The 26,104-nt window shown below is 45.7% G+C and overlaps 1 protein-coding gene across 3 annotated transcripts in view; it reads right to left on the bottom strand.

Moving 5' to 3' along the window:
* Positions 1-5,138: 5,138 nt before the first annotated feature.
* The window catches only part of BCAR3 (BCAR3 adaptor protein, NSP family member), a gene marked incomplete at its 5' end in the record, with an annotated part of 105,253 nt that continues 84,287 nt past the window's right edge, over positions 5,139-26,104 (bottom strand). For all 3 annotated transcript variants that reach the window (XM_080916289.1, XM_080916290.1, XM_080916291.1), the window contains 8 exons: positions 5,139-5,657; positions 9,775-9,987; positions 10,247-10,358; positions 11,926-12,097; positions 15,921-16,036; positions 20,862-21,514; positions 22,518-22,621; positions 25,173-25,615. In XM_080916289.1, coding sequence (XP_080772415.1) covers positions 5,482-5,657; positions 9,775-9,987; positions 10,247-10,358; positions 11,926-12,097; positions 15,921-16,036; positions 20,862-21,514; positions 22,518-22,621; positions 25,173-25,615 — 1,989 coding nt within the window. In that variant the 3' untranslated portion in view covers positions 5,139-5,481. The remainder of the gene's footprint in view (positions 5,658-9,774; positions 9,988-10,246; positions 10,359-11,925; positions 12,098-15,920; positions 16,037-20,861; positions 21,515-22,517; positions 22,622-25,172; positions 25,616-26,104) is intronic.

The raw sequence follows: 26,104 nt of genomic DNA, 5'->3' as shown, positions 1-26,104 counted from the left end.
GACCATTGCAAACAAGAGTCTATTTATCCACTGGGGAAACAAAGGATCTGAAGATGACTAGCAATTTGGCATGCTTTTATCTCTTGGTAGTTTTAGCATAGTATATTGGAAAAGTAAAAGCTCATTTTACTTGATTATCCATTGGTTAATAATATACTTGTTTGTATACTATAGATATAATGGATATATTAGCAACTTACTTGTTATATACTTTGGGTATTCTTGTGTCTTAATATTGATATTTCTTTCCACCAAAGGTTCATTGTGAGATTATCCACATCCATGATATCATTGTTGTGTGTAGTCTGCTATTATCCAAATATAAAATTTACACATTATCTTGGTAGACATTTTGGCTATTTCCTGAATGCTGTCTTTTCTAAACAGTGTTGCTTGAGAATATCCATAGATGTGTTTATGGACACAGTACTTTCTCTGAAACCTATACCTAGAAGTAGACATCCTAATTTATATGTTTGTATGTGGTCTCCATAGGATCATGTTATATGAATGTTTGGTCCCTAGTTGGTGTGCTTTTTAGGAAGACTTAGGTGTGGCACTAATGATGGGCTTTGAGGTGCTAGTAATTTTGGTATAAGAGTAACCTGTTTTACATTCTAAGGCACTCTTGTGAGTCAGGCATTATGATCTTTCAGTTCAAAGGATATTGAAGTTCATTGTAGTTTGGGTTTCTCTGATTACTCATATTGGACATCTTTACAAGTATACTGTATTTCCTCTTCTGTGAAAAGTCCATTTTTAATCCTTGAACTTTCTTTCCCTTTGGTTAGTTGTATTTCGTGGAAATTCTTAATGTATTGAGGATGCTAATGGTACCATTTGTGCTGGGAAACACAGGGAAGCTAGATATCTGCTTTGACTCAGATATTTTCATGGGTTGTATTTAAAGGCTCTCCCAGGACTGAAAAACCCACGCAAGATAATTCTTAGTTTGTTGATAGGGTCCAGTTCCTTGCTGGACTCTGACCAAAGTCATTTAACTCCTTGCCACATGGACTGCTCCCCTGTGACACTGTCACTGTAACCTCTTAACAGTGAGTAGTCCAAGAGAGCGAAGAGCCACAATGGAATCTGAAGTCTTTGTACCCTAATCCCAGGTATGATATAACACCGTATCTTTCCTATGCTCTGATCACAATGACCAGTCCTAGCATAGTGTGGGTGGAACAGTACATAGCTGTTAGTAGCAGAAGGCGGGGAACCTTTATTCAGATACCATATTGTCATACCAATATTGTCAATTTTAAGGGTTGGTAATGTCTGTTTTTAAGATTTTATTTGTATGTATGTGAGTATTCTATTTGCATGCATGCCTACATGACAGAAGAGGGCATCAGATCCATTATAGATGGTTGTGAGCTACCATGTAATTGCTAAGAATTGAACTCAGGACCTCTAAGAGCAGCCAGTGTTCTAAATAGCTTCAGCCTGCCCCCTCCCCCGTTAGTCTTTTGATAGTTTGTTTTAATTTATATTAACTACTTGTTCATTACTACTATTTAAAAAAATCGATTTCAAGAAAACTCTTGGGCTGGAGAAAGCTTAGCAGTTCCCATCAGGAGCTGCCCTTTCAGAGGATTTGATTTCAGTTCCCAGCACCCACATCTGGCAGCTCACAACTGCCTGTAACTTTAGCTCCAGGGGAGTAGATACTCTCTTCTTGCCACCATGGGCACACACTCAAGTGTTCACTCCCCCCCCCACACACACACATAAAAGTAAAATCTTAGAATTCTTAGTTTTCTAAGGTAAAAAGGGATTTTCTGTATTCAAAAGATGCTCTCATTTTTGCCTTTTACATGTGGGCTCATTTATCTAGATTGTAATTGTATTACACAGAACTATTTTTTTTCGGTTTGTTTGCATAGCCAGTTGTTTAAGAATTTGGAGAAGTCATCCTTGCCCCCTCTGAGTAGCAGTGTTGCCTTCATGTATTAAAGTCCTAAGGATAGATAGATCGATAGGCAGGCAGGCAGGTCAGTAGATAGAGTTTATTCAGAACGTAGGGGTGGGGTTGAGGGAGTAGAGACAGAGAAAGGCAGAGAGTAGAGGCCGACTGTGAGCACATGGAGAGGTGGGGGTGGGGTGGGGACAGAGCAAGAAGGCAAGAGCCTAGCAATAGTTTCTTAAGTCAACCTGTATCTTCATACTGAGCTTTTCTGTCTAGCAAGGCAAATGTGAATCTATCTAGTAGGCTGTATCAACATGGATCACAATCAATATCTTGGTTTTGATATATATTTTTAAGTTCTACTGTAAGACCTTAATGAGAACAGTGACTGCAAAACCTCACTGAAAATTACAGTTTTTCTCTTTGTGGATACAGGCATATTCTGTTGTGTGGTGGTTAATGTTAAGTGTCCCATTTGCCTAGATTAAGGGAGACCTAGAACACTGGAGAGAAGGTATTACTGTGTGTGTTGGTTGCTTTTAGAGGCTGGCATGTGAGTTGGGGAAAATTCAACCACAGCGTAGATGGGCACTGACCTGGCAGGAAGCCTAGGCAGAGCATGAACACAGGGACAGTGGATTCTCCGGAGCTGGGATGTTTCTCTGCTCTTGAGCTTTAGGACTCCCATGGACTTTGGACTCAGGTACTGATAGCAGGGACTCGCCCTGGCCTGAAAGTTACACCATCAGTTTTCCTGATCCTGAGGCATTTGGAGTTGGACTGAGCAAGACGACAGCATTTTAGGGTCTCCAGTGTGCAAATGGCCTGGCAGTGGGACCTCCTAGTTCTTTAAGCATGTAAGTCAATTCTACTAAACTCCCCTCAGTCTCTACATAATTACATTTTGCTTCTGTCTCTGGAGAGCCAGGATTTATCTAGGAACCAGTTATCCTCCCTTTGCTAGTAGGATGTCCCCTGACCCCCGCCACAACCCTATTTAGTAAGTAGGATCCCCACTTATATAGTGTCACTCAAGCTCTACTCCTCGATTCTTCCGTTCATTGGGGTGAATTTAGTGTTTTTCTTCAGGGTTACTGATAGGTTGTTTAGCTTTGTTGTACCTTTTAGGGTTGAGGGGAGGGAGTATTCCAGTAGTTTTTCTATCATTAAGCTCAACCTTGCATTAAAAGACAGATTAACAATTGTTTAGTGTTTGTTTGTGAAAGAGCTTTCTAAAGATATCTGAACCTTTATATTGTCCAAAGTAGATGTATATTCCCCCATGGCAACAATTAACAAATATAGATTGGATGGGATAGCATATGTCTGTAATCGCTGCATTGAGGAGGTAGGAGCAGGAGTTCAAGTTCAAGCTTATCCTTGGCTACGCAGTGAGCTGGAGTCTGACCTCAGCTGCATGAGACCCTTTCTTTAAAAAAGGGAAAGTAAGGAAGGAAGTATAGTAAATGCTGAGGTGGCTGAGTGGTTCAGTACAAAATTCCTGGTGTATAAACATAGAGACCTGAGTGGTTCCTTGTCACCCACATAACACCAGGCTTGAGAACTATGACTTCAAGAGGCATGGATTTAGGTGGATCCATGAAGCTATCTGCTGTAGCCAAATCAGCCCCAGGTATAGTGAAAGACTATCTTAGAAACAAAAAAGGGCAGTGGTGAAAAACACTCAGCACTAACCTCCGCTCATTATTTTGTCAAATTGATATAGATTGTCACCCAGAAAGAGGGAACCCTTCTGGGGCATTGTATTCACCAGAGTAGTCTATGGGACATCTTATTGATTAATGGTTGATGTGAGAGAACACAGCCCAAATGTAGGTGGTGGTCCTGAGTTGTGTAAGAATGCAGACGCAGGAAACGGCGCAGGATTCCTACACTGAGTTCCTGCCCTGGCTTGTCTTGCTGACAGACTTGTAAGTACAGTAAGCCCTCTTCAACCCAAGTTTGTTTTAACCAATTTTTTATCCCAGCAACACAAAAGCAAACTAGGACAGTGTATTTAAAATGACAGTGTTATAGTGTGATATCTGTAACCAATCAATCATTCCTTTAAGGACTATTTAATGTTGTGAAGAAACCTTAAAGTGTGATTTAAATATTTAAAAGATAGGAAAACAAGCCAGGCCCAGCACTTGGAGGCAGGCAGGTCTCTTGTAAACTTGAGGCTACCCTGGTCTACACAGTGAGTTTTAGGACAGCCAAGGCTGCACAGGGAGACCCTGTCTCAAATAAACCAAAGTGAAAACAAATAAGTCTTTGATTGTTGGTGGCAGAATATTTTAAAATCTTGTATTCTAAACATTTTACAATGGAAAAATGGTGTTTAAACACTAGACAGTATTATTTTGGGGGAAAGCCAGAAACATTAAAAAATGAGCCCGCAAGATTTGTGTATTTATCAGCTAGTGGAAACAGTTCACATGCTTCTCTATGTATTTCAGTTGATGCAAAGGATAGCAAATATTACACATTCTGAACGTGTTAGGGTTTGCCTTCTCAGAGATTAGCATGGTGGAAATGTCCCCCAAACGCTCATGTATTTGAACACTTGTGTTCTGAGTTGGTGCTGTTTGGGAAGAACCTTTAGAAAGTAGTATTGCTGGAGGAAATCTGTCGCTGGGATTGGGCTGTTTTTATAGTCAGACCCTACATCCTGTTCTTACTCAGGTCCCTGTGTGTCTGAAAATGTGATTGGGGGCTTTGCCTGACCCACACCTTTCATGCCCCTCTGGAACCATAAGCCAAAATAAAACCTTTCTCCCTCAAGTTGATTTTGCAGAAAGTAACCCGCAAACGGGTTAAGGGATACCAGAAGCATGAAAAGGAAAGCACCGCCCAAAGTGTGCCTGGGAGGGCTTTCCAGGAGAAAGCCAACTCACAGACCAATTGTGTCATGAACTAAAATGGCAGTATGATCTTTAGCAAGAACTTGCCCTTGAGTTTGAACCTAGTTCTTTTGACACAGGACTCCTTTGGCTCAATATTCCCTCTGTCTCTTGCAGCAGAAACTCTAGATTTGCAAGCCACTTTTGGTTTAATACAATATGGGGATAGGGGAAAATGTTCCTTAGAACCCAGGAATTAGAATTTTAATGCTAAATTGAGATAATATTAAAGAGGCAGGATACAATTATTTCACAAAAAGATATATTTCGATTCACTATTTACAGTTTCATAGTCAAAGAATATCATATAACTGATACCTTCTTCAATGTTTCATGCTTTTCTTTTAAATCCCTCTATTTACATTTATCTGACATGGAATTAAAACTAAGATGGTCAAACACCATGATAATTAACAACCAGCAACACAGCTAGGTCTTAAATCTGCTGATCAACATTAGCAATAGTTATCTTAATAATAAATTACCTTTCATTTAAAAATCAGTAGTAATTTAAACAATTCATAAATAAGTGTGCTCTGTGCAATTTACACATGTAATACCCTACGGGTATTAACAGCTTGTATCTCGTTAAACTTGCACGCTATTTATGGGATGATAAGTATTCCCAGTGGAACTGGAGAAGCTCCAGGTAGTGCCCCAAGGTCCTCACAGCTCAGCCTGCTTTCCAGGAGGTTCCAGTTTCCGTGAGAGGGCGGTTAGGATCTGGTTGAACTTGTCATATCTCTCGTTCTGGTTGACTTCGGCACCCTTGCTGCCCCACAACAATCGCATCTGGAACTCAGTCATTAATATTTCAGTCATTTCTTCATCCGGTTGGAAATCTAACCAAGACAAAACAGGTAAATTCAGTCCTTGCCCGCCTAAAATTAAAAGTTAAACAAACGAAAGTTTGTTTTAAAGAGGAGTTAAAATGAAGATTTTCCTCTCAGAATTCAGAAAAATGCGGGGCATCTGACCAGCTTCAAAAAGTTAAGTCAACTCACTAAGCCTGTGTCTATCCCTTGTGGGCTTGTGGTACTGTGAAGAGTCGGGGTGACTGGCTCCTTGTCTGCAGTTGTTGGTAGCAGTGTGACTGATGCAGAGTTTACCTGTCCCATCATTCAACTATCTTAGCTGTAAAGTTTGATTTATGCTAGTAAATGTATATAGTTTTAGGATACTTGATACTTCCAGGCTGCCAGTTTTACTGGCTGGGCAGAATTCCCAACTCAGCCCATCGCTGCTTTGTTCCAAGTGACTTTGATAATTAACAAAGGGGACTGTGGACATAATTCACTTGGTAGAATGCTTGCCTAGCCTAATGCCTGCCGCCGTGGGTTCACTCTCCGTCATAAATCAGGCATGGTGGCATACACCTGTGATCCTAGCATTTGGGAGATGGGAGCAGGAGGATCAAGAAGTTCATCCTTGGCTATATATCAAATGTAAGATCAGCCACAAATCTATGAGATCCTGTACTCACAATCGGTAACAGTTATTTAAAACAGTGAACTTTTGTTTTTTCCCCCATTTTGGAAGTCATCCGTACATGCTGCTTTTGAGCAAATCAGTTACTTTTTTTCTGAGTGTCTTTCCACAGCACACTCTACACCTACCCACTGTGCTGAGATTCCTCTCTCTAAGCCCTTGAGCATCACCACTTAGCTTAATGCAGCACACACCACATCTGTGAGTACCACTCTGTGGAAGCCACTCTTCTACAAAACCTAAAGTTCAGTTTGCACAGCACTTTCCAATATGTGTGTGTGCTGGCTGGTTTTGTGTCAACTTGACACAAGCTGCAGTTATCACAGAGAAAGGAGCCTCAGTTGGGGAAATGCCTCCATGAGATCCAGCTGTAAGGCATTTTCTCAACTAGTGATCAAGTGGGGGAGGGCCCAGCCCATTGTGGGTGGTGCCATCCTGGGTTCTATAAGAAAGCAGGCTGAGCAATCCAGGGGAAGCAAGCCAGTAAGTAACATTCCTCCATGGTCTCTGCATCAGCTCCTGCTTCCTGATCTTCTTGAGTTCCAGTCCTGACTTCCTTTGGTGATGAACAGCAATGTGGAAGTGTAAGCTGAATAAACCCTTTCCTCCCCAACTTGCTTCTTGGTCTTGATGTTTGTGCAGGGATAGAAACCCTGACTAGAACAGTGTGGGACACTTGGAGCAAGAACACAATGAAGTCTAGATAAAAACACCTTCCCAGGTACTAATGGTGGACATTCTTCTTCACATTGTCTTTTATTTATTCTGTCTCTCAACAGAACACAGAAGAAAGGAGATAAAGAGCCCCCAAATTATCTGGAATTCCAGGACAGTCTCATATGTATGAGAACTCTAGGTTGGGGAAAGTCAGCTCAGCAAAGTGCTTGCTGTGTCAGTGATGCATGTTAAGGGCGACACAGTTGACAAGTGAGACATCATAACCAAAAAGCTTCTGACAGGATTAAGATTCAGAAGTAAAACAGTCAAGACAAATAGCCCAATTTTACAAAATGAGTTCTCAAAAGAAACAAAAATAGCCAAGAAACACCTTTAAAGGTGTTCGCCATCCTTAGCAATGCAAATTAAAATTACTTTGAGATTTCATCTTACACTCATTACCCTAGTCAGAGTGGTAAATCAAGAAACACACTGGTAAGGATGTGGCAAACAGGGTACCCTTATTCTCTGTTGGTGGAATTGTGATTAATGCTCACATAGCATATGATCAACCTATGCCACTCCATGGCATATACCCAAAGGACCTGACATGGTACTACACAGATACATGTTCAGTGTGCTCTTCACAATAGCTAGGCAGTGGGGATAACCAAGTACCCTTGGACTGATGGAGAAGAAAACTGTGGTACATATACACTATAAAATACTAGTCAGCTGCATAGAAAGGAATAATGAACTTTGTAGGTAACTGGATTGAACTAGGAATCACTATTCTGAGGTGGGTAAAACAAGACCTAGAAAGACAAATGCCTCATGAAAGGGACCATGGGTAGTGGGGAGCTCTGGAGAGGAACAGCAGGTCACAGGTGCTGTGACGGAGACGGCTTTGTCTCTTCTTCCACTGCTCTCAGTTAAAAAACCACCAAGGATGATAGAAATAACTATAGAGAAACATTTTGTGTTCACTTAGTATATGTGTATACATATATAAATAATTTAAACCAAGTTATGCCACTTGGAATGATAATACTCCCAAGAGCCATAGTCAATCTAACAAACTTCAGGGCCAGGCATAGGAAACCTCTCGGAGTCTTTGGTCAAAGGGGTTCAAGAGACTCCCAGAACTTGAAGGTAAGACCCCGTTGCTGAAAATACCACATTCTTTAGGCAAGAAATTGACCCAGAAGTCTGTATGAGGACTAGCTCGCATAGCATCTGTAGATGCTTTAACAGGCTGCCTAGGGAGAAACGCAATTAAAAGTCTTGCTCAGCTTTAAAGCCTGTGAGTCACAACTATGAATATCATAGCAGATATTTTTAAGGATACAAAGGTGGCCCTTATATCTTGGGGTAACCAACAGCCATTTAATTGGATTAAAGGCATGCTCAATAGGAGGGAATTTGTCCTAGTACTGTAAACCTAATCAACTTCCTGTGATGAGGTCAGGGGAGAACCTACTGTTATCACTCTAATTCCTGACAGCACTGTAAGTACCTACCCTGATACGTGCTGCTTATCAAAGAAGCTGCTTTGGATCAAAAAAAAAAGTCCCCAAGTGGTCAAAATACAGAGAATAGTTTATTGTGGGCTGCCTGTCCCTCAGCTGGTACATCTACAATCCAATCTAGACCTAAGGCTCAGGGCACATCAAGGAAGAAAGAGGGTGTGGAAAGATGAAGAGCCAGAGGACCAAGACTATGAGGTACTGTCTTCTGCATATGATAGGAAGTTGAACCCATGAAATCCCAAAAATATGGTTACCTAAACAAGACCTGTAGGATGGTAATACCAGCTAACATTCCAAAGTGGACGGGGAAAGTTTTATAAGGCCCCAGCCCTAGAAGAAGTACTATAGGTAATCAATGGCTGCTAAGAGTAGAGTCAGTCCCCCAGGGATCCAATCTAGACACATTCATATGAACAACAGTAAGCTGACTCAGTAGTTATATTTACATGTGTGTGTGTGTGTGTGTGTGTGTGTGTATATATATATATATATATATATATATATATATATATATGTATGTATGTAACAATAATTAAAGTGATCTACATAGGGAGACACAGGAGGTGAAGGTAAGCGTGTATGGTAGAAATTACATTAATAATAATAATAAGCTGGTCTTGGTTGCCTGAGAGATGACTCATGGTTAAGAATATGCACGGCTGTTGTAGGCCTGAGTGGCTGCTAACAGCTACGTAGCTCAAGAGCTCGATGCCTCTGGCTCCCTATGCACTGTCACTCAATGATGTGTACATACCTAAATAGAAACATATATATCTATTTAATTCTGTTTCTCAAAACAGAGTTTTTCTGTGTAGACTTGGCTGCCTTGACACTCTGTAGACCAGGCTGGCCTCGAGCTCACAGCGATCCAAGTACTGGGATTCAAGTTCTGTGCCATCACTGCACAGCTTGAAAAAAACATTTTAAAGCATAGTATGTACCTCAAATCCCCACATTGGAGAGACAGGTAGAAGGGTAGCTGGGACTTGTTGGCCAGTCAGCCTAACCTCCATGGTAAGTCCCAGGCCAGTGAAAGATGCCAACTCAAAAAAGGGGTGTATGGTCCCTGAAGAAAGATATCTGAAATTTACCTCTGCCTTACACACAGATGCCACAATGAAAGCCATTTCTTCCTATTATCAAAATAGGAAGCAATGACGTAGGAAATGTAATATCTACACCTTAATCTTCTTTGTTGGTCATTTTTCAGACTGAGGGCATCTATGCCCTTTTCTCCCTTCCTTCTAATCCCTACTCAGAGAGGATTTCAGAAACAAGTTCCTACCTGCCAAGATCCTCTCGGCATTCATCCTGTAGCTCTCGGACGCCTCAGCCATGAACCTGGCTGTTGCCAAGTGGTTCAGCATAATTTCACAGCTCTCATCATTTTTTTCCCACATGTCGGTTCCTTCAAAAGTGACAGCCTGACGTTCCATTAAAGTCACAAGAGGCATCAGCAGTGGGACTGATACACTGCTTGCTGGGACATATGTAGATTCTGAGGAATGAGGAAGAAAGTTCCAGATCATGTTTTGTTGACCGTCAATCACAGATCCAACTGGTCAACCAGGTTTCATGGGCCACTGCAGAGCTATACGTGCAGTGCCACTGTGTGAGCATAAAACTGAGCCAGCATCAGCCCTGCAGGTGACAGGGCCTTAGTATGTGCCCCATTAAAGCTCTGAGGAACAGAACAGGAACTGCTAACAGGAGAGACCTGAGGAGACCCAACATCCACCCTGCCCTCCTATGCTCACCTCTGCCTTCATGCAGGATTTTGCTAAAGGGCTTCAACTGCTTTTCGTAGAGGATGGCTGTTTGGGTGTAGTGGTGCCTCAAAGCAGTCCATGTTTTTTCTAACCTTGTGATCTGGAAGAAGGAAAAGTTATTGTTTCAGAAAGGCTCTTTTAAAAAAATTATGATGAGCATGAAGTTTTCAGAGCAGCTGTGAGGTGAGAGAAAATGTCACCCCTATACCCTGTCCTACATTGCTTTGATGACCTATCCCACAGCGTTTGCATATGTGTATCTATTCGTACTTAAAAAAATAAATAAATGCCAGGGCTTGAGAGATGGCTCAGTGGTTAGAGCACTGACTGCTCTTCCAGAGGTCCTGAGTTCAATTCCCAGCAACCACATGGTGGCTCACAACCGTCTGTAATGGGATCTGATGCCATCTTCTGGTGAGTCTGAAGACAGCTACAGTGTACTCCTATACATAAAATGAATAAACTCCTAAACACAAGTATCTCATTGTAGTTATTTTTTGTATGTATGTCTGAGGACAACTAGTGAGTGGGCTTTCCCTACCATGTGAGTCTAAGAAATTCTGGTAAGGGCCCTTAATCTGTTCAGTATCTTGCTTTTAAGATGGTCCATCTTTGTTGTCTGTTTTTAATAAAGAAAATTATGTGCTAAGCGTGCTCTGACTTCTAGGACATATGACTGCAGCTGTGTCCCTCAGTGGCATGGATGGCTATTTATGAGCACCTGGCAGGATTTCAGAGCTAATATGTGTCTCAGAAACAGCTGAAATAAAGACCCAGCAGTGTTGGCACTGCTGGCTGGATCTAGCTTGCAGGACTGACACTACTACTCAAGTTCTCTAAGTGCTCACATGAGGGAAAGCAGACCCGAGTAGTCAAGACAGCAGATCTCACTTCCTTCACAATGAAAGCCCATTGTGTTAGGCTTCTGAAAGCATCCAGCATGCAGACAAAGTCAGAGACCCTACCTGAGATACTGTAGCTTGGAGCTACATGACCAGTGAGAACTAGACAACTGCCTTAAGTACCTTAGGGAGGATACTTGAAGAAAAGTCAAATCTAGAGCAGTGGTTCTCAACCTTCCTCATGGATACAATACAGTTCTTCGTGTTAGGGTCACCCCCCCCCCAACCATAAATGTTACTTCCCAACTATAATTTGCTATTGTTTACAGATCATGATGTAAATATCTGATATGTAGAATGTCTGACATATGACGTCTTTAATGCCCAAAGAAGTGACCCACAGATCGAGGACCACAGGTTAGGGATTCTCTGATACAAGCTCCTTAAATGCCTCGGTTTCCCCAGTCATTAACCCAACTAGCATCCCTGATGACACAAGTGGATACAGCCTCTGTCATGTCACAAACTTCAGCATGGTGTCTTACACTGACTGAGTCTTTAGGAATATTGCTTGTTAGTGAGGCTAACTCTTGTTATTATGCATTAAAGATGAGATATTGAACTATCAACAATTACCAGTGTTTTTATAACAATCAAAATACTAAGGACAGTGTTCTTGGTTGCCTGTAACCTGTGTGACTTTCACTAAAATTTAGTCTATTTTTTGGAGGTTGGCCAGAGCAGTCAGATGTGCATGGTACAGAACTCTTCGATGAGTGTTCAATGTACACTTGTGTGGGAGGCTGCACAAAAGCAGCATCTCACCTGAGGCATCTCTAGGGCTTTCATGATGGCTGAGAAAGAGTAGAGGTCTCCCATGGCGTCCTTCAGTTCCACAGCCACCTGGATGATCTTATTGAGGGTTTCTGCTCGGTTCTCCAATGTGCCTGTGCAGCCCAGAATGTCCACAGCAATGCCAATGGCCATAGTGTTGTGTCTAAATAGAAGACCAAGGGTCGGGTTTGGGTCAACAAGATGAGGAGAAAATGGCCCTAATCATCCAGAAGGAGGGTTATTTGTGTGCCTGGCTGGGAGCCAGTTTGGAAAGTTAATCTCAATAAAGTCCATCAATGCCAGGCAAAGAACCACTATGAATTCAGAAAGTAAGATACCCTAGGACATACCCAGGTTCAACGCTGGACATGGGACCATGAATTGAACCTCCTGGTTAGGAGGATCTCAGAAGTACATGTAGCTACATGTTCCCTCTTACCATGAGACTCCTATGGAGATACTAGGTCCCCCACATACAGGAGATGCTACCCCTAAGTAAGACTGGAGCTCCACTTAGTGGGAATGGAAAAGGACAGACAGAGGGAGAGCAAGGGGTGGGGATATGAACTTGATTCAGGAGGATGTCATGCCTGTCAGAACAAGAGAAGAGAGAGGAGGCAAGAAGAGAATTCTGCAGCTCCAACACTGATGACACAGAGACTGGGGAGGTAAACAGAAGGACAAGAATTTGATGTAAGGTCAGACCCTAATAAAACAGAGTATTTACTCCCCCGCCCCCAATTCTTTTCTTTTCTCACCCTAAATTACAAGGGTCACATTCAAGAGCCTTAGGGCAGGAAACTCAGGGACTCTTCTGTACATAACAATGGGATCCTATGTGCCAGGCCTCTCGGTGGCAGGAAGCTCAGACAGTGACCTGTTCCCTCTATAATCTGAACCCAGGAACTTACTGCACTGGGCCAAAATTGTCTTAGTTATTCAGGCTAGCGTGCAAATGCTGGAAGTAAAATTGTAGCTATGATTTCTAAGATACTCCAAGCCTTTGAAACTCCAGTGTCATACTCTCCTGTTGCTCCCAGCTGTGTTCCTTCTGTAGTTAGGTGGGTGTTCTCTCACCCTTACTGAGCAGAGGTGGTAGTGACTCAGCGCATGCCTAGCCTTCCCAATTCTATTACCTGTTATATTCTAGTAACTGAGTTATGAGCTCTGTTGTTTATCTGTCTGTCTGTCTGTCTCTCTCTCTCTCTCTCTCTCTCTGAATGTGTGTGTGTGTGTGAGAGAGAGAGAGAGAGAGAGAGAGAGACAGAGACAGAGACAGAGAGAAGAGTACTCATCAGCAAAGGCAAGGGCAAGGCTTGTAAAATACACTATGGGCACAAAAATAACTCACCATCTCTATCTTTATTTGTAACCCCTTCATCCCCCTCCCCAAGGTGCTGGGGATTGAAGCACTCTACATCTGAGTTATGTCCCTTGCCCATCTTAACCTTTAACTTTGAGTCAGGGTCTCATAATTTGCCTCCTCAGTTACTGAATTTATGGTCCTCTGCTTCAGTCCCCTGTATAAGCTGTAACTGACAGGCTTGTCCCCACCAGGCCTAGAAACCTTGACTCATCTTGTCTGTTTGTCCCATCTCTTTCCTGTTCTCCCAACTATGTCCTATTCCTGATTTCTTGTCCTTCTAACCAATGAATCCAACTAGATTCCCAAAGGATAAACTTAATTTATTTGTTGAAGAGCTGTATCTCTTAGTGACGTATTAACATTATTTCAGCCCCACACTATAGGTGATTCTTTCCACTACCAATGAACTGAATTCCCCTGTTTCATCCATATGGTGTGCCATCAGTGGCTAACTGGCTAATGACAATCACTTGCTCACCATCTGCAGCGGGACTTCTTGGTGCTAGTGGTATGTGTGAATGACTCAGTCTGTGGCTTACATGTCAGAGACCAGCAGCTAGTGGTACCCACATCTTACTGGAAGAATGCTTCCAGCTTAGCCTGCCTGTGAATGAGGCAGTAAATTAGATGTCAAGAGTAATCTGTGTTTGATTCCAGATCAAGAAAATGAAGTCATTGTGCAGTTCAGGGCTCCTTAGACCTTGGCCTTTATTTAGTTAACACACTGTAACTAGTCAAACTACCCCCCCAGACTCTGTGAATAGATCCTACAGTCAGAGATAGATAGAAACAAATTAGGGTACAAGATTCTAGGCAAGCAGTAAAAAGCGGGGGATCTTGACGGAGCTGGAGTCAGAAGACAAGAGAGTAGCCTGTGTCTCGGAGTCAGAAGACAAGAGAGTAGCCTGTGTCTCAGTGCCAGAGTGGGGAAAGGTGTCTGGAGATTCCAGATTGCAGTGTATCTACTCAGAATGAGGAAGTGAGGGTGATCACTCTACCCAGACGACAACGGGGGAAGTGAGGCGTACTACTGGGCATGAGGAGAAAGGAGGCTGACGTGAGAAGTCTTGTCAGGAAAAGCAGGTGGCTCAGTAGGACATGAAAGTCCCCAAAGCTTGCCTGGACAAAGTTAGAGGGAGCTTCCTAACACATGAACCCCCCTCCTGAACCCCCGCCACCCCAGCCTCCAGAGCCTTTTGTGTTGTTTTTATTTGTTGTGACCATGTCTCCATATATAGCCTAGACTGGACTTGCTGCATATATGACATACTCTCCGTATATGACAGACTGGCCTGGAAATTGTGATCCTTCTTGCCTCTGCTTTACCAGTGCTGGAGTTACAGACATGTCACCCCATACTTATTTTTGTAAAGTTGTGTGGAATACAACCTTTATTCCCAGAGGCCAACAAGCTGCTTGCACAAGTAGATATTTTTAACATTTAAATTTACTTTTTTTTCATCTCTCAGTTCCCTCTGCCACCCACATACAGTGGCCACAACAGTCAGTGGTTTAAGCACATTCCTGCGCCATAGAAAACTCAATTGGCCAGGGCTGTGCCCAAGAATATCAAGGAAGCTGTGACAGTCGAGGCGCTGGGAAATGATTGGCACACTAACGAGCTGAGGTGGGGGTTTCTGAGGGGGAGGCATGCCAGCTTTTGTTTTAATATGCAAAGTCTAGTCTTGTGTTTCTTGTCTTTAAGGCATGTCTCATCTCTAAGCATTCCATGTTCAATGGTTTACGGGTTTGTTACGTGGTTTGTTTATTGTTAGTGAAAAGGCTTTATTACGTAGCCCGGGCTGGACTTAATCATCCTTCCTCTGCCCCAAGTACTGAGATTATGGATTCCTGTGTGTTTTAATGAACACCCAGGGTGGTGCTCAGTACCTTCACCTGAGAGAATCTAGAATCAGCTGGTAGATGTGCCCCTGGGGGACTTTATTCACTGGGGAGGGAAGACATAACCCTGGGGACCCGCTCTGTATGTGGAGAAGGGCAAGGAGCAGCAGCCTGCATTCCTGACTGGAGACCCAGTGTAACCACATCTGTCAGGTTCCTGCTGTCTTGGCTTCCCCACCATGAGGGACTGTGAACTGAAAAAAAACCCTTCCTTGGGATGCTTTCACCAGGGTAATTTAGTACAGCAACAAGCAAAGAAACTAAGTCCCAGGGGTTGCAGCATTTCTGTAACATGGCAGTGTTGTTTCAGAGCCTGGGGACCCCCAGTACCCCTCCTGTTCACCCCTGAAAGACAGAGGTCAGAATCTGTTCTCCTCAGTCTTCCTGATCCTAACTACGTCGTCAAGAGGTCTTAAGTCCCAGAGCCTCCGTGAGGCGCTCCCGAGAGGAAGAAAGCAGCAGGAAAGTACAGTGTTCAAACAAGGCCACTTTCCAGCCACCGTCAGGAATGGGGCAAGGAGGGCGTGATGGCCCAGCCTTGGGCTGCACTGTCCGCTCATCTCCAGGTATGCTATATAGCTCAGGCTTGAGGAGAGTCCTGTGCACCCTGGAATGACATCCAGACAGTCTGATGCTGCTCCTCTCTCCCTCAGCATCCTGCTGCATGGATACCTGCAAGGAGCGGACCGTGTGGGAAATGCAGAGACAGCATGCTCACCTTTCAATAATGTCTAGGCGCAGCTGGCGTCCATGAGGCAAGGTAATGAGTTCCAGTCCTGAACTCACACCCATGCTCCTCTTCATGTCTTCAGAGACTTCCAGTATCCTAGCAACCTGTCAGGAGGCAAGGAAACATTCGCTGGCTCAGGAAGTGTGTTAGGCCCGTGTTAATTCAGCATGAGGAAAGAAAGAAATACGGTACATGGAAACCCTGTGGATGGGATGGAATGTGCTTAGATTTGAGAAGTGTTCCTTATATATGATATTTGAAGAATTTTTAATATACATAATAAAATGTAAAAACTGGGTGAAGGGCTGGGAAAGATAATTTGGTCGATACGTTGCTTGCTGTAAAGCTTGAGAACCTGAAGTTGGTTCCAAATGCCCATGTAAAAAGACAGGCATGGCAGTGTGGGCTCCTAGTCTTCAGCAAAGATAGGCAGAGATAGGTAGATACTCTGGGGCTTACCAGTCAGCCAGCCTACGTGGCAAGCCCCGATCCTCAGAACACCTGAGGGACTGTCCTCTGACCTCCACACACTGACATGTGCATATGTACCTTCATATGTGTACTATTTCACACACACACACACACACACACACACACAAGCTTAGTGGGCAAGGACTGATGGAACTCCTAAACAGCCTGAAAATTTAGTATGCATTCAAGCCCAGCCAGGGAACTAATCATGTTTCGGCTCTGCCCTGCCACAGGCTGGATCTTGGCAGGACATTTTGCTGCCAACAAGAAGGCTGTGAGTGTGTGTGGAGTCCACAAGTCTCTTTGGTGGAAATGCAATGTGTCATCCAAATTCCCCTCTGCTCTGGGCCTTACCATTCATGTTCTCATTTAACAGCCACGGCTGCCTGCTATTGCCCTTAATTACGCCTCTCCTGGGTGCAGTAAGTGTACCTTACGGCTGGAAGCCATTAAAAACATATGTGCTGATTGGAAACCTACACACCCACGTCTTTTCCACAGAGGTTTCCCTGAAAGAAAATCTTTATTTGTCCAAGCCAGCTCTCATCCCAACCCAGTTCTTTGCTTTTTTTCTTCATTGATTAAATTCGTTCTTTCAGTTTTTTACAGTGTGATTATTTTTTTGCCATCTCATTTCTTACGTGCATAATCACATTTGAATGGAATCGGATGTCAGACCTGGCCATTTCTTAGTATATAACACACTGAAACGTTACAGTGGAGTCCACTGTATCTCTAAACTGGGGTCATACTAGCTCACTGACGTACTGCAGTGTGACCCTGGGACTCAGGAGGTCTACCCAGGTCTGGACATGTGGCAGGCACCAGATGGGCTCTGTGCTTCCTAAGGTAAGACACTCTGGTCCTCCTACTTGCCACCACTCTTTGGACCCCATTCTTCTATATTCCACTGCTTCAAGACCACTGGTGTCCTGAGGACTCCTGATGGGGACCTGGCCTGGCCTTTCTCTCAGCTACCAAGACTGCCAGGCCCAGTCACAAGGTGTTCTGGCTCTACTGTCTCAGACCTGCACCCACACACACATGGGTTTGTTTCCCTAGCTTGATAGTAACGTGCTATAACAGCAAGATCCTGTATAAGGCCAGAAGCAGAAACTTGGAAACACTGAGGATAGCAATCAGGCCCTTCCCAACCCATCCCATCCCCCCTCTTCTTTGATCCAGAAATGAATCCTTTTAGACCATCTCCCATCCCCACAGCTTTTGATAGCACATGTGCCTCCAAGCCTGCAAGATACTTTCTGCATTCCACTTGCCAACTATTCAGCCTTCCAAAGTCATCTCGGTTGGCCATGATCTCTAGCTTCAAGCCCTTGCTCAAGCCTAGGGAGTCCAGCCACTCCTGCCAGAGCGTTTCCTGGCCATACTGTGGACCAAGTATCACATCTCCTCTCCTCCCATTCCCACCAAACAGCAGGTCCGGCCAGGACAGAGATCCAGCGAACCTGGCACAAGGCAGGTGCTCAATCAAGGCTGAACATGTAATACTGATCAACACTTAGTGCTTTACTCTGGGCCAAGCCCATTGCCCAGGGCTTCAAATCTCAGACTTTACTGACCACCTGGGTAGGTGGTATTCCATTCCACAAGTGGAGAGAGAACAAGGACCATGCAGCTGCTAATGGACCATAGTGGGACTTGGATTCATCCATAAAGGCCAAGTTCTTAACTAGTAGACTTCACTTCCACATTCAAAGACAGTAGTGGGCAGAGCGGCTGTGCTCCACCCGGGCGAGAGAGGCACAAGCAGTGCCCATCTGCAGGTGGCAGGGGCCCTGAGTTGGGGTGCTGGACACAGATAAGCTCCAGCTTCCGGTGTACTCAGAAACACCCACTATCCTGATGCCCTTAATAAGCAGCTGTTCCTGAACCATGTGCTGTGGTGGGGATGGGTACACGGCCCCAGATGCTGCTCCGTTGCCTGCTTCTGGCTCCTGGGCAGCGCCATCTCGTTGCTGCTGTATTTACAGTGGGAAAGGAGTTTTCCTGTTGGGGACACTGGCTGTGCCTGCTAGTAGTTCTGGGAGATGAAGGAAGGATGGAAGAGAAGAATGCAGACGGCTGAGCAGAGCCTTGCTCGTGAGGTGCATAGGCTGCTCTCTCCCTGCTTGCTGGGGACGCCCAATACACCTGTCTTTCAATGAAACCTGAAGCCAGATACGAGAGGAGGCTGAAGAGGATGAAATGCTCAGGGCATACATGTCAAGTGACATCAGACTTGGGCTCTCCTTTGAAGGATGTCAAATACAGCTCCAGACTTGTAAGGAGTGGGCAGGCATCTGCCCTTTCTCAACTTCTAGACACTCAAGCCCTCAGAAGCCCCCAGAGACAGCCAAGGGCTCACTACCCCCCAGGAAAGGAGCTGCTCTGTAATTACAGACCCCTGTGTGTACAAGGAGCTTCCTCCTGGGGCTTGTGGGTGGGTGAGTGGGTAGGCAGGCTCACACTAGGTGTGACTCTCACTCACCTCTGGCCTACTGGCATGGTACTGAACACTCAGACACAAGGCCCAGCCTGACTGACTTGCTGGGACAGGAATGCTCAGTCCTCTAGCCACCAGACATTAGGTAAGGATTTATTTAACATGGCAAATTATCTGCCTACCGGAGTGTTCTGCACAAGGCTGCCCGGCCACCAGAGTCAACCATCCTGTTCTTTCACACAGTCTCACTCCCTGGCTTTCCCCTTGGAGCCTGCTTATCAGGGACACCCCGTCCTTCCTCTAATAGCATGGATGACACTCCCAGCCAGGGGCACCGACTTACACTGGTCATAGTGACCCTTCCAGTCCTGGATTCAGAAAAAGAGCTCTTTCCACCCCGGCCATTCAGTGGCCCTCTAGTTTATTTTGGGAGTTCTTCATCAGCCCCCAAACTCCCTGCAGTATTGCTAGGAGATTAGATTTACAGCCAGGATTCCTGACACAGGAAGGAAAAATCCAGCTTTTGAATAAACCTAACCTTTGAAACTCATGGCCTTCTCTGAGCTGAATGAAATGGAGCTTAAGATTTCACTGAGGCCTTATCCTTCACTCAAATGCCTAAATATCAATTGCTATACACCAAGAAGGTGGGCTAATAGGCCCAAGATGCCCGTTATCTAAGGAATACCAAGAGCTTACATACACAGATCAACTGCTCCTGAAGCAAATGCCACTATTAAAAATGAGGATGGGGCTGGAGAGATGGCCCAGCAGTTAAGAGCTTTGGCTGCTATTCCAGAGGTCCTGAGTTCAATTCCCAAAAAATCACACAGTGGCTCACAACCCTCTGTAATGGGATCTGATGCCTCCTTCTTCTGGTGTGCATGGAAACAGCACTCACATACATAAAATAAATAAATCCTTTTTAAAAACATGGAATGACAGTCACAGGCTTGGAATTGTATCTACGTATGCTAAAGTGTTATTTACAAATGCTAATAAGCCTGGCATTCCACATACCAGGGGTTATCAGGGGTAAGCATTAGGAAGTTGGGAGTTTCTAAAATTAGATTTTAATTTTTTATTTTATTTTATGTGTATGCGTGTTTTGCCTGCATGTATGTCTATGAAACACATGTGTGACTAGTGCCCATAGACACTGGAAAGGATGTCAGATCCCCTGGACCTGGAGTTAATAGATGGTTGAAAGTGCAGTATGGGTGCAGGGAATCAAATTGGGGTCCAGTGGAAGGGCAGCCAGTGCTCTTAGTCACTGAGCCATTTCTCCAGCCTGAGTTTTGAAATTTTTAAATTACATTTGTGTGTGTGTGTGTGTGTGTGTGTGTGTGTGTGTGTGTACACATGTATAGAAGTCATGATGTGTGTACAGGTCAGAGGTAACTTGCAGAAGCCGGCCCTCTTTAACCATGTGGGTTCTGGGGAATGTATTCAGGCTGTGGCTGAGTAGCCAGCTGTATATACCTGATGAGACATCCCACTGACCCTGAAAACTGAATTTTGTAGGATTTTATCTTTTCTTCTAATCTGCACCTTATGAATTTTTAACTTGAACAATTCTCGTAAAAAAAATCAAGTTGAAGATGATTATCATAAAGATCATATCGGAAATAAAATAAACACACCATGTAAGTATAATGCATAATAGGATAAAATAACAAGGGCCCTGACACTCCAGCAACCAGGCTTTCTGCTATCCTCCTTCATGGCCAGCGGGTCCAGCTCTGATGACCGAGGGGAATTCTTAGCTAAGGAGGTAGGAGTCGCAGACACTCTTGTCTTTAGCAGGTGGAGGTCAGGGGCAGCCCTGCCCTCCCTCTGTCCTAGGTGAAGTTTGCCAGTTTCCTGCTGGGCAAAGGTTACTCTGACTGTGGTTCCCACCCTGCAAATAAACCTCCACACCTGCACTACTGTCTGGCTTTGTTCCCTATGACAAGGTGGAGAATGGCTAGGCAGACCCTCTTAACAGTGGAAGGGGACAGCCACAGAACACTAACCTTGCAGTCCACGCTCAGCATGTGCTGAGCGATGACCCTGGCGTCGTGGTTGGTGAACAGTTCTTTTGCACGCTTCAGCATGGCTGTTTCCAGGGGCTTGTTCTCTGGAGGAAGAAGCTTGGACTCAAAGTCGTTGGGTCTGAATGACGACATGGTCTCCATGAGAGGTGGCACAAACTTGGTCTTGTCCTCCTGACCCTCATCTGTCTGTGCTGCCAATGGATCCCAATGTCTTCCTTGGTCATCCCCATCAAGGATCGAGTAGTTGATGCCAGAGTTCCGGGGACCCGAGGCCCCGTTCTGTTTGGCTGTCAGCAGCATCTCATGGCTGTCGTGAGCTTGTGAGGGAAGCTTGGCTACCCTGTCACAGCCCGCCGCAAAAGCAGGGTTCAGTTCACAGTAGTTGGCCTCGGAGTTGAGCCAGGGAGATGGAGAGGGGGGAACCTTGAGGAAGGGCACCTTGCAGGGCTTTGGGGGTGGCTTGGGACACAGCTGGCTGTCTGATCCCCGAAGTGCCTCCCCTGCCCTAGCATCTGAAGAGAACCTTCGTACCAGTGCCGGACTCAGAGTGGGTTCACTGCCAGTCCTGAACACAGGAGAGTTGGGGCAGGGGCTTGTGTCCATACTCGGAGACTGGGGGGGCAGCTTGCAGCCTGTGGAGGAGAAAAGAAGGTCAGAGAAAGCTCAGTTGTCTGGAGAACAGAAAACAAAACCGGAGTGACCGCTCCCAGCTCTTACCCTACGCCCTTGGGTTCCTCCTCACTGCCACAAAAGAAAACACCGTGACTTTCTCACTCCAGGTCTGGTTTGTGGCGGTCAAGAACACTGTGAAGGCTTCCCTGGCTCCACCTCATTCTAGAAGTGATTCTAAATTCCAGGGGCTGGGCTCTAACACCATTTTGTGGTCATAGCATATTGGGACAGTCAGGACAGGGAAACATGTCTTGGGCAGTGAGTGGCACAATCCCGTCAGAAGAAATAGAAACCTTCAGCCGCACAGCACTAAGGGCTCTGAGTCACAAAGTCAGGGTGGATCTCAGGCAGCATTAAAGAGAGAGCAAGAGATGCAGGAAGATTAAACACACGGAGATAAGCCCTGGGGGAAAAATCACTCAGTGACCCTGTGAAAGGTTACTTATTAAAAGAAATACCCTCCCACTGGTACTAAATGCTTATGGATTTCCCAAGTCTCATGCCCTACCTCCTTCTAAGCCATGAAAAGAACACAGAGAAACAGCAGGTGTCTGCGGACAGCAGACATTAGCAGGTCCAGGACCACCTGAGCCCACTGACGGGGGCGGGAAGCAGCTAAAGAGCTCTTCTATCATGATGACCACTGCTTATCAAAAGGGTTCAAAATGTAAAAATCTTGGGTACAAATGCTAGGTGACCCTCCTACTAAATCCCTCAATTCCTCAGTTTTCCCAGATGCAAAATGAGGATAACTGTGCCCTCTCTGAAGGCTGGTTATGGGACTTAAATGCTTGGATGCATGAAACATCAAGCTTAGCGTGCCGAAACCAAACAGTTCTAACACCCTCCCTCCAAGATGAGGGTAAGGAGTCTTTAAACCCGGCGGCTTGTTTGGGCAGGAAAAGCTCAAGGTCATCCAGGGCCACACCACCACCTTCTTGCCAGACACTCCCCCATACCTACCTATCGGCAGGTGACTTTCCGACTGGTGAGCTTTGAGGGTTAAGGCCTTCCTGTCCTGCACGTGGTCCAGGCAAGCGGGCTGGCTGCCACTCTTGTCCTTATTCCTGAAGCCAGAGACCAAGCAGAAACATGTCATTAAATAGTAAAACCTCCTTTAGGCAACGTCACAGAAAGTTAAGAAAAGAAAACTCCCAGAACGAACACAGCGGCACATACCCTAACCGTAAAGGAAGGGCTGAAGAGGAGGAGCAACTAACGGGGTGTGCCGAGTCCCCAGGGCCAGAGCAGCTGTCCTAGGCTCCTTCCTCAGCCCTTCCATCCTGTTGAAAAGAGCATGCTGAATGGGTCGCTATCCTCTGGGGAGTAGTGGGAAGGCATCTGATGAACTGGAATGTGTACTTTTTAAAATTTTTTTAAAAGCTTTAAATGATTCTTCCTCCCTGGGGGAATGGCTTATTTAACTAACACGACTTTTCCACAATGGATCAGTGTCAGCTGGGAGGAAGCTGGAGGCCACTTTCCAATTCTATGGACAGATCAGCACTCCTTTTCCTGAATAATCTGCAGATTCCAGGGGTGGCTGTCATACCCATCTTCCTGGCTGGGCTTGGTGCACCCATAGGTGACCTCCAACTGCTGAGTTAGAGGCAAAAGTAGCCAGTACGGTCACCAAATGGCAACTGTGAGGTACAGCACATAGCTACCCAGAGGAAAGGTAGAGGGTAAGTTGAGGCGCCTTCTCCAACACTCCCTCTGTCCATTCTGACTAACTGGGGATCGTTCAAATTACAGCCAGTGGTAGACTGGATTCTGTTTATCTTGAAGCATAAACCAGTCTCACACAAGCTGGAAGATCTTCCCTACCTTTGGAAACAAGCAAAAAAACTTCCAGCAGCCACTCAAAGATAAGTAGGTCAGGGCAAATTGCAAAAGGAAGTGACTTCGGAGAAACGAGATCTGAGCAGTGTCCACCAGGATCAACAATCAACCAATCAGATTATTCCAGGGAACCAGAGCGGCAAGATAGGAAAGCAAAGTACCAGAGAACTCACACCTTTGCCCAGGACCCAAGGCTGCCAGCCAAGCAGCAGGTGGCAGTGGGAAAGTCACTGAAGGGTGACAAGGTAGGGTGACTAGCCCATTAAGGTCACTGGTCATGCTGAGGTCGCCCTTCCCCCACCTGAAGTGTGTTGGCTGCTTCCTGTGGGAAGCTGTACTGGAGCCTCCGAATTCCAAAGGACAATCCCAAGCGCATCTCCCACATCCTTCCTTGCCTCCCTCCTGGCCTCCAAGTCTGACTTTTGCCTCCCCTGCAGAGAAAAAACAGCTACCAGGAAGGTCAGCAGTTGCTGTGAGTAAACACTTTCTACTTCCTGCAGCCCCACAGCCTCTACGATTCCAGACCAAGTAAGGGAGTCCCAGAGAAGTTAAGGTGTCTGCTCAGGGTTGCACAGCTAACCACACGGAGCCAGCACGGAACCATGGGTTCTGAGTCAGGTGCTGACTAATACATACCAGGGAACAGCTACAGTCTATGCTACTTACATAGTCCTGTATTTCACAAGGCGTTTGCAGTAAAGAAATTATAGTTTATGTTTTCTCTCGGCCCAGACAGGAAAGCAGAGAGGCAAATGAACACATTTTACTTTATGTGGGAGCTCAGAAGCCGGGGGGGAGGGGGGGGGGCAGGCGGGGTAGGGCTGCTGCGCAATATTTCCTCCCCACCCCTCACCCCCACCCCTGGGCTGCAGCAATTGGATCTGTAAAAGCTTCTTAGCTCTGGACGCCAGGTTCTATGCTAATAGAGAGAAATACAGAGCTCGCCTCTCAGCCCTTTCCTGCCTATTCTCTGAACGTTTCTCTTCAATCCCAGGGGCATGGAGTCCAGTTTCCACCCTCCGTGAGACCAGTCCCTACTCCTCAGCACTGACCCCTGCTGGATGTTGACACTCAGCTGTCCATAGTCCGGGCCCCTCCCCATAGGGTATATAGCCTAGGTGGGTTTTCCAGTCTCCCTCTAAAGCTGAAGACCTCAGAAATCTACCCCACCTCTCCCTTCCAGCCTGGATCCTGCTGAAACCCACCTTGGCTATTCCTGCCCCCAGCCCCACCCCTGCTCTGTGTCTACTGCGACCCAGTTCTGCATCAGGATTTGCTGTTCGCTGTGCCGAACTTTTGAAGCCTGTTACAAGGGCCACTCCACCATCAGCTGGGTTTTCCTAACCCATCCCTTCTTTACACAGACCCTTTACTCTAGCCTGGCCAGTCAACCCTCCAGGCTCCTCTGGCCCTTGAATGCCTCCCGTTAAATCCCTGAAACCCCCTCTTCTTTGCAGTGTCCCCCAAATGTTCCCTAGCTTGCAGATCAACCTCTCCCCTGCTCAGACCCTGTTGCTGTTTTTCTTGGTACTTTCGTTGCTGTTTTATTGTCTTTTGTTGTTTTTGTGTTAGAGATGGGGATCTCATTTCGTAATCAAGAATGGCCTGGAACTTGAAGCATTGTCTCCATGTCAGCCTCAAAGCACCGAGCTTCCTGGCATGCATCGCGCATCCAACGCCACCTTTGCTTTTGATGCTAAGTGGAAAATAGCGAGTGTACTAATATTCTCCCCTCCCATTGGCCTAAGCCAGGCTCCCAGCACCTCACAGACCTACCTGAGGAGGTTTCCTCTGGGCAAGCTGTGGTCCCGAGCCTGGATGCTGCTCGTAGTGAGGCTCAGCCTCTTCACCACATCTGGTCTTCCCTCAGCAAGGCTGCCCTCCCGGCCTCGGCCCGGTGAGGTGCCATAACGCTCCTCCAGACACCAGAGGGGCACTGTCCTATTGATAGGCTGGAAGATGATGGCACCACTCTGCTGAGAGATGGGCCTCCGATTGCCCACATAGCAGCGGACCAGGCCGGGGATGGAGTCAAAGCTCTCCATCTCGAATTGGTACTGCACGCGGCTATAGGCCTCGCTGAGCCGCAGAACAGTCCGGTTGATCTTAAAGTGCTGAGCGAGGTTCTTCCACTGACAGGTCAGGACAAAGTTTCCAGGGCTAGACAGGGAGTCACGAACCAGGAAGTCCCCGTCCCGCTGCACAAGGTTTTCAGACACCTGTAGACAAAAATGGTGAATGAGGAACAGAAAAGGTAAACATAGTCTCGCAAAAGCTTAACAGAAGGCAGGGCGACTTTGCCGCCCCTGTGTGCACATGTGTGCGCATGCGTGCAGAGACCAGAAGCATCTTCGGCACAATCGGTCTCCCGAGAGCCAGAGATGTGCCTCTCTCTGCATCCCCAGAGCATGTGTTACCACATCTGGCTCTCCTACTTTTTGTTTTGTTTTGAATGTGGGTTCTTGGGAATTGAACCCTGATCTTTATGCTTGCAAGATGATTATTTTACCAACAGAGCCATCTCTGAACACTCTGTTTTCTAGTCACATCTAGTTTGTTTGTTAAATGTCACACTCAAGAACTGTAGCCTAGTTGGTCATGCACAGCGGCGATCAACGCTCTCAGGAAACTAAAACAGGAGGACTGTGAGTTTGAGGCCAGCCTGGGATACATAATACATTTGAGTTCAGCCCTCTCTCAAATGTAAA

Source organism: Micromys minutus (genome assembly GCF_963924665.1).
Source record: "Micromys minutus genome assembly, chromosome: 4".
In the NCBI taxonomy this organism is placed as follows: Eukaryota; Metazoa; Chordata; class Mammalia; order Rodentia; family Muridae; genus Micromys; species Micromys minutus.
The sequence above is the reverse complement of the archived record's forward strand: the minus strand, read 5'-3'. Positions and strand labels throughout refer to the sequence as shown.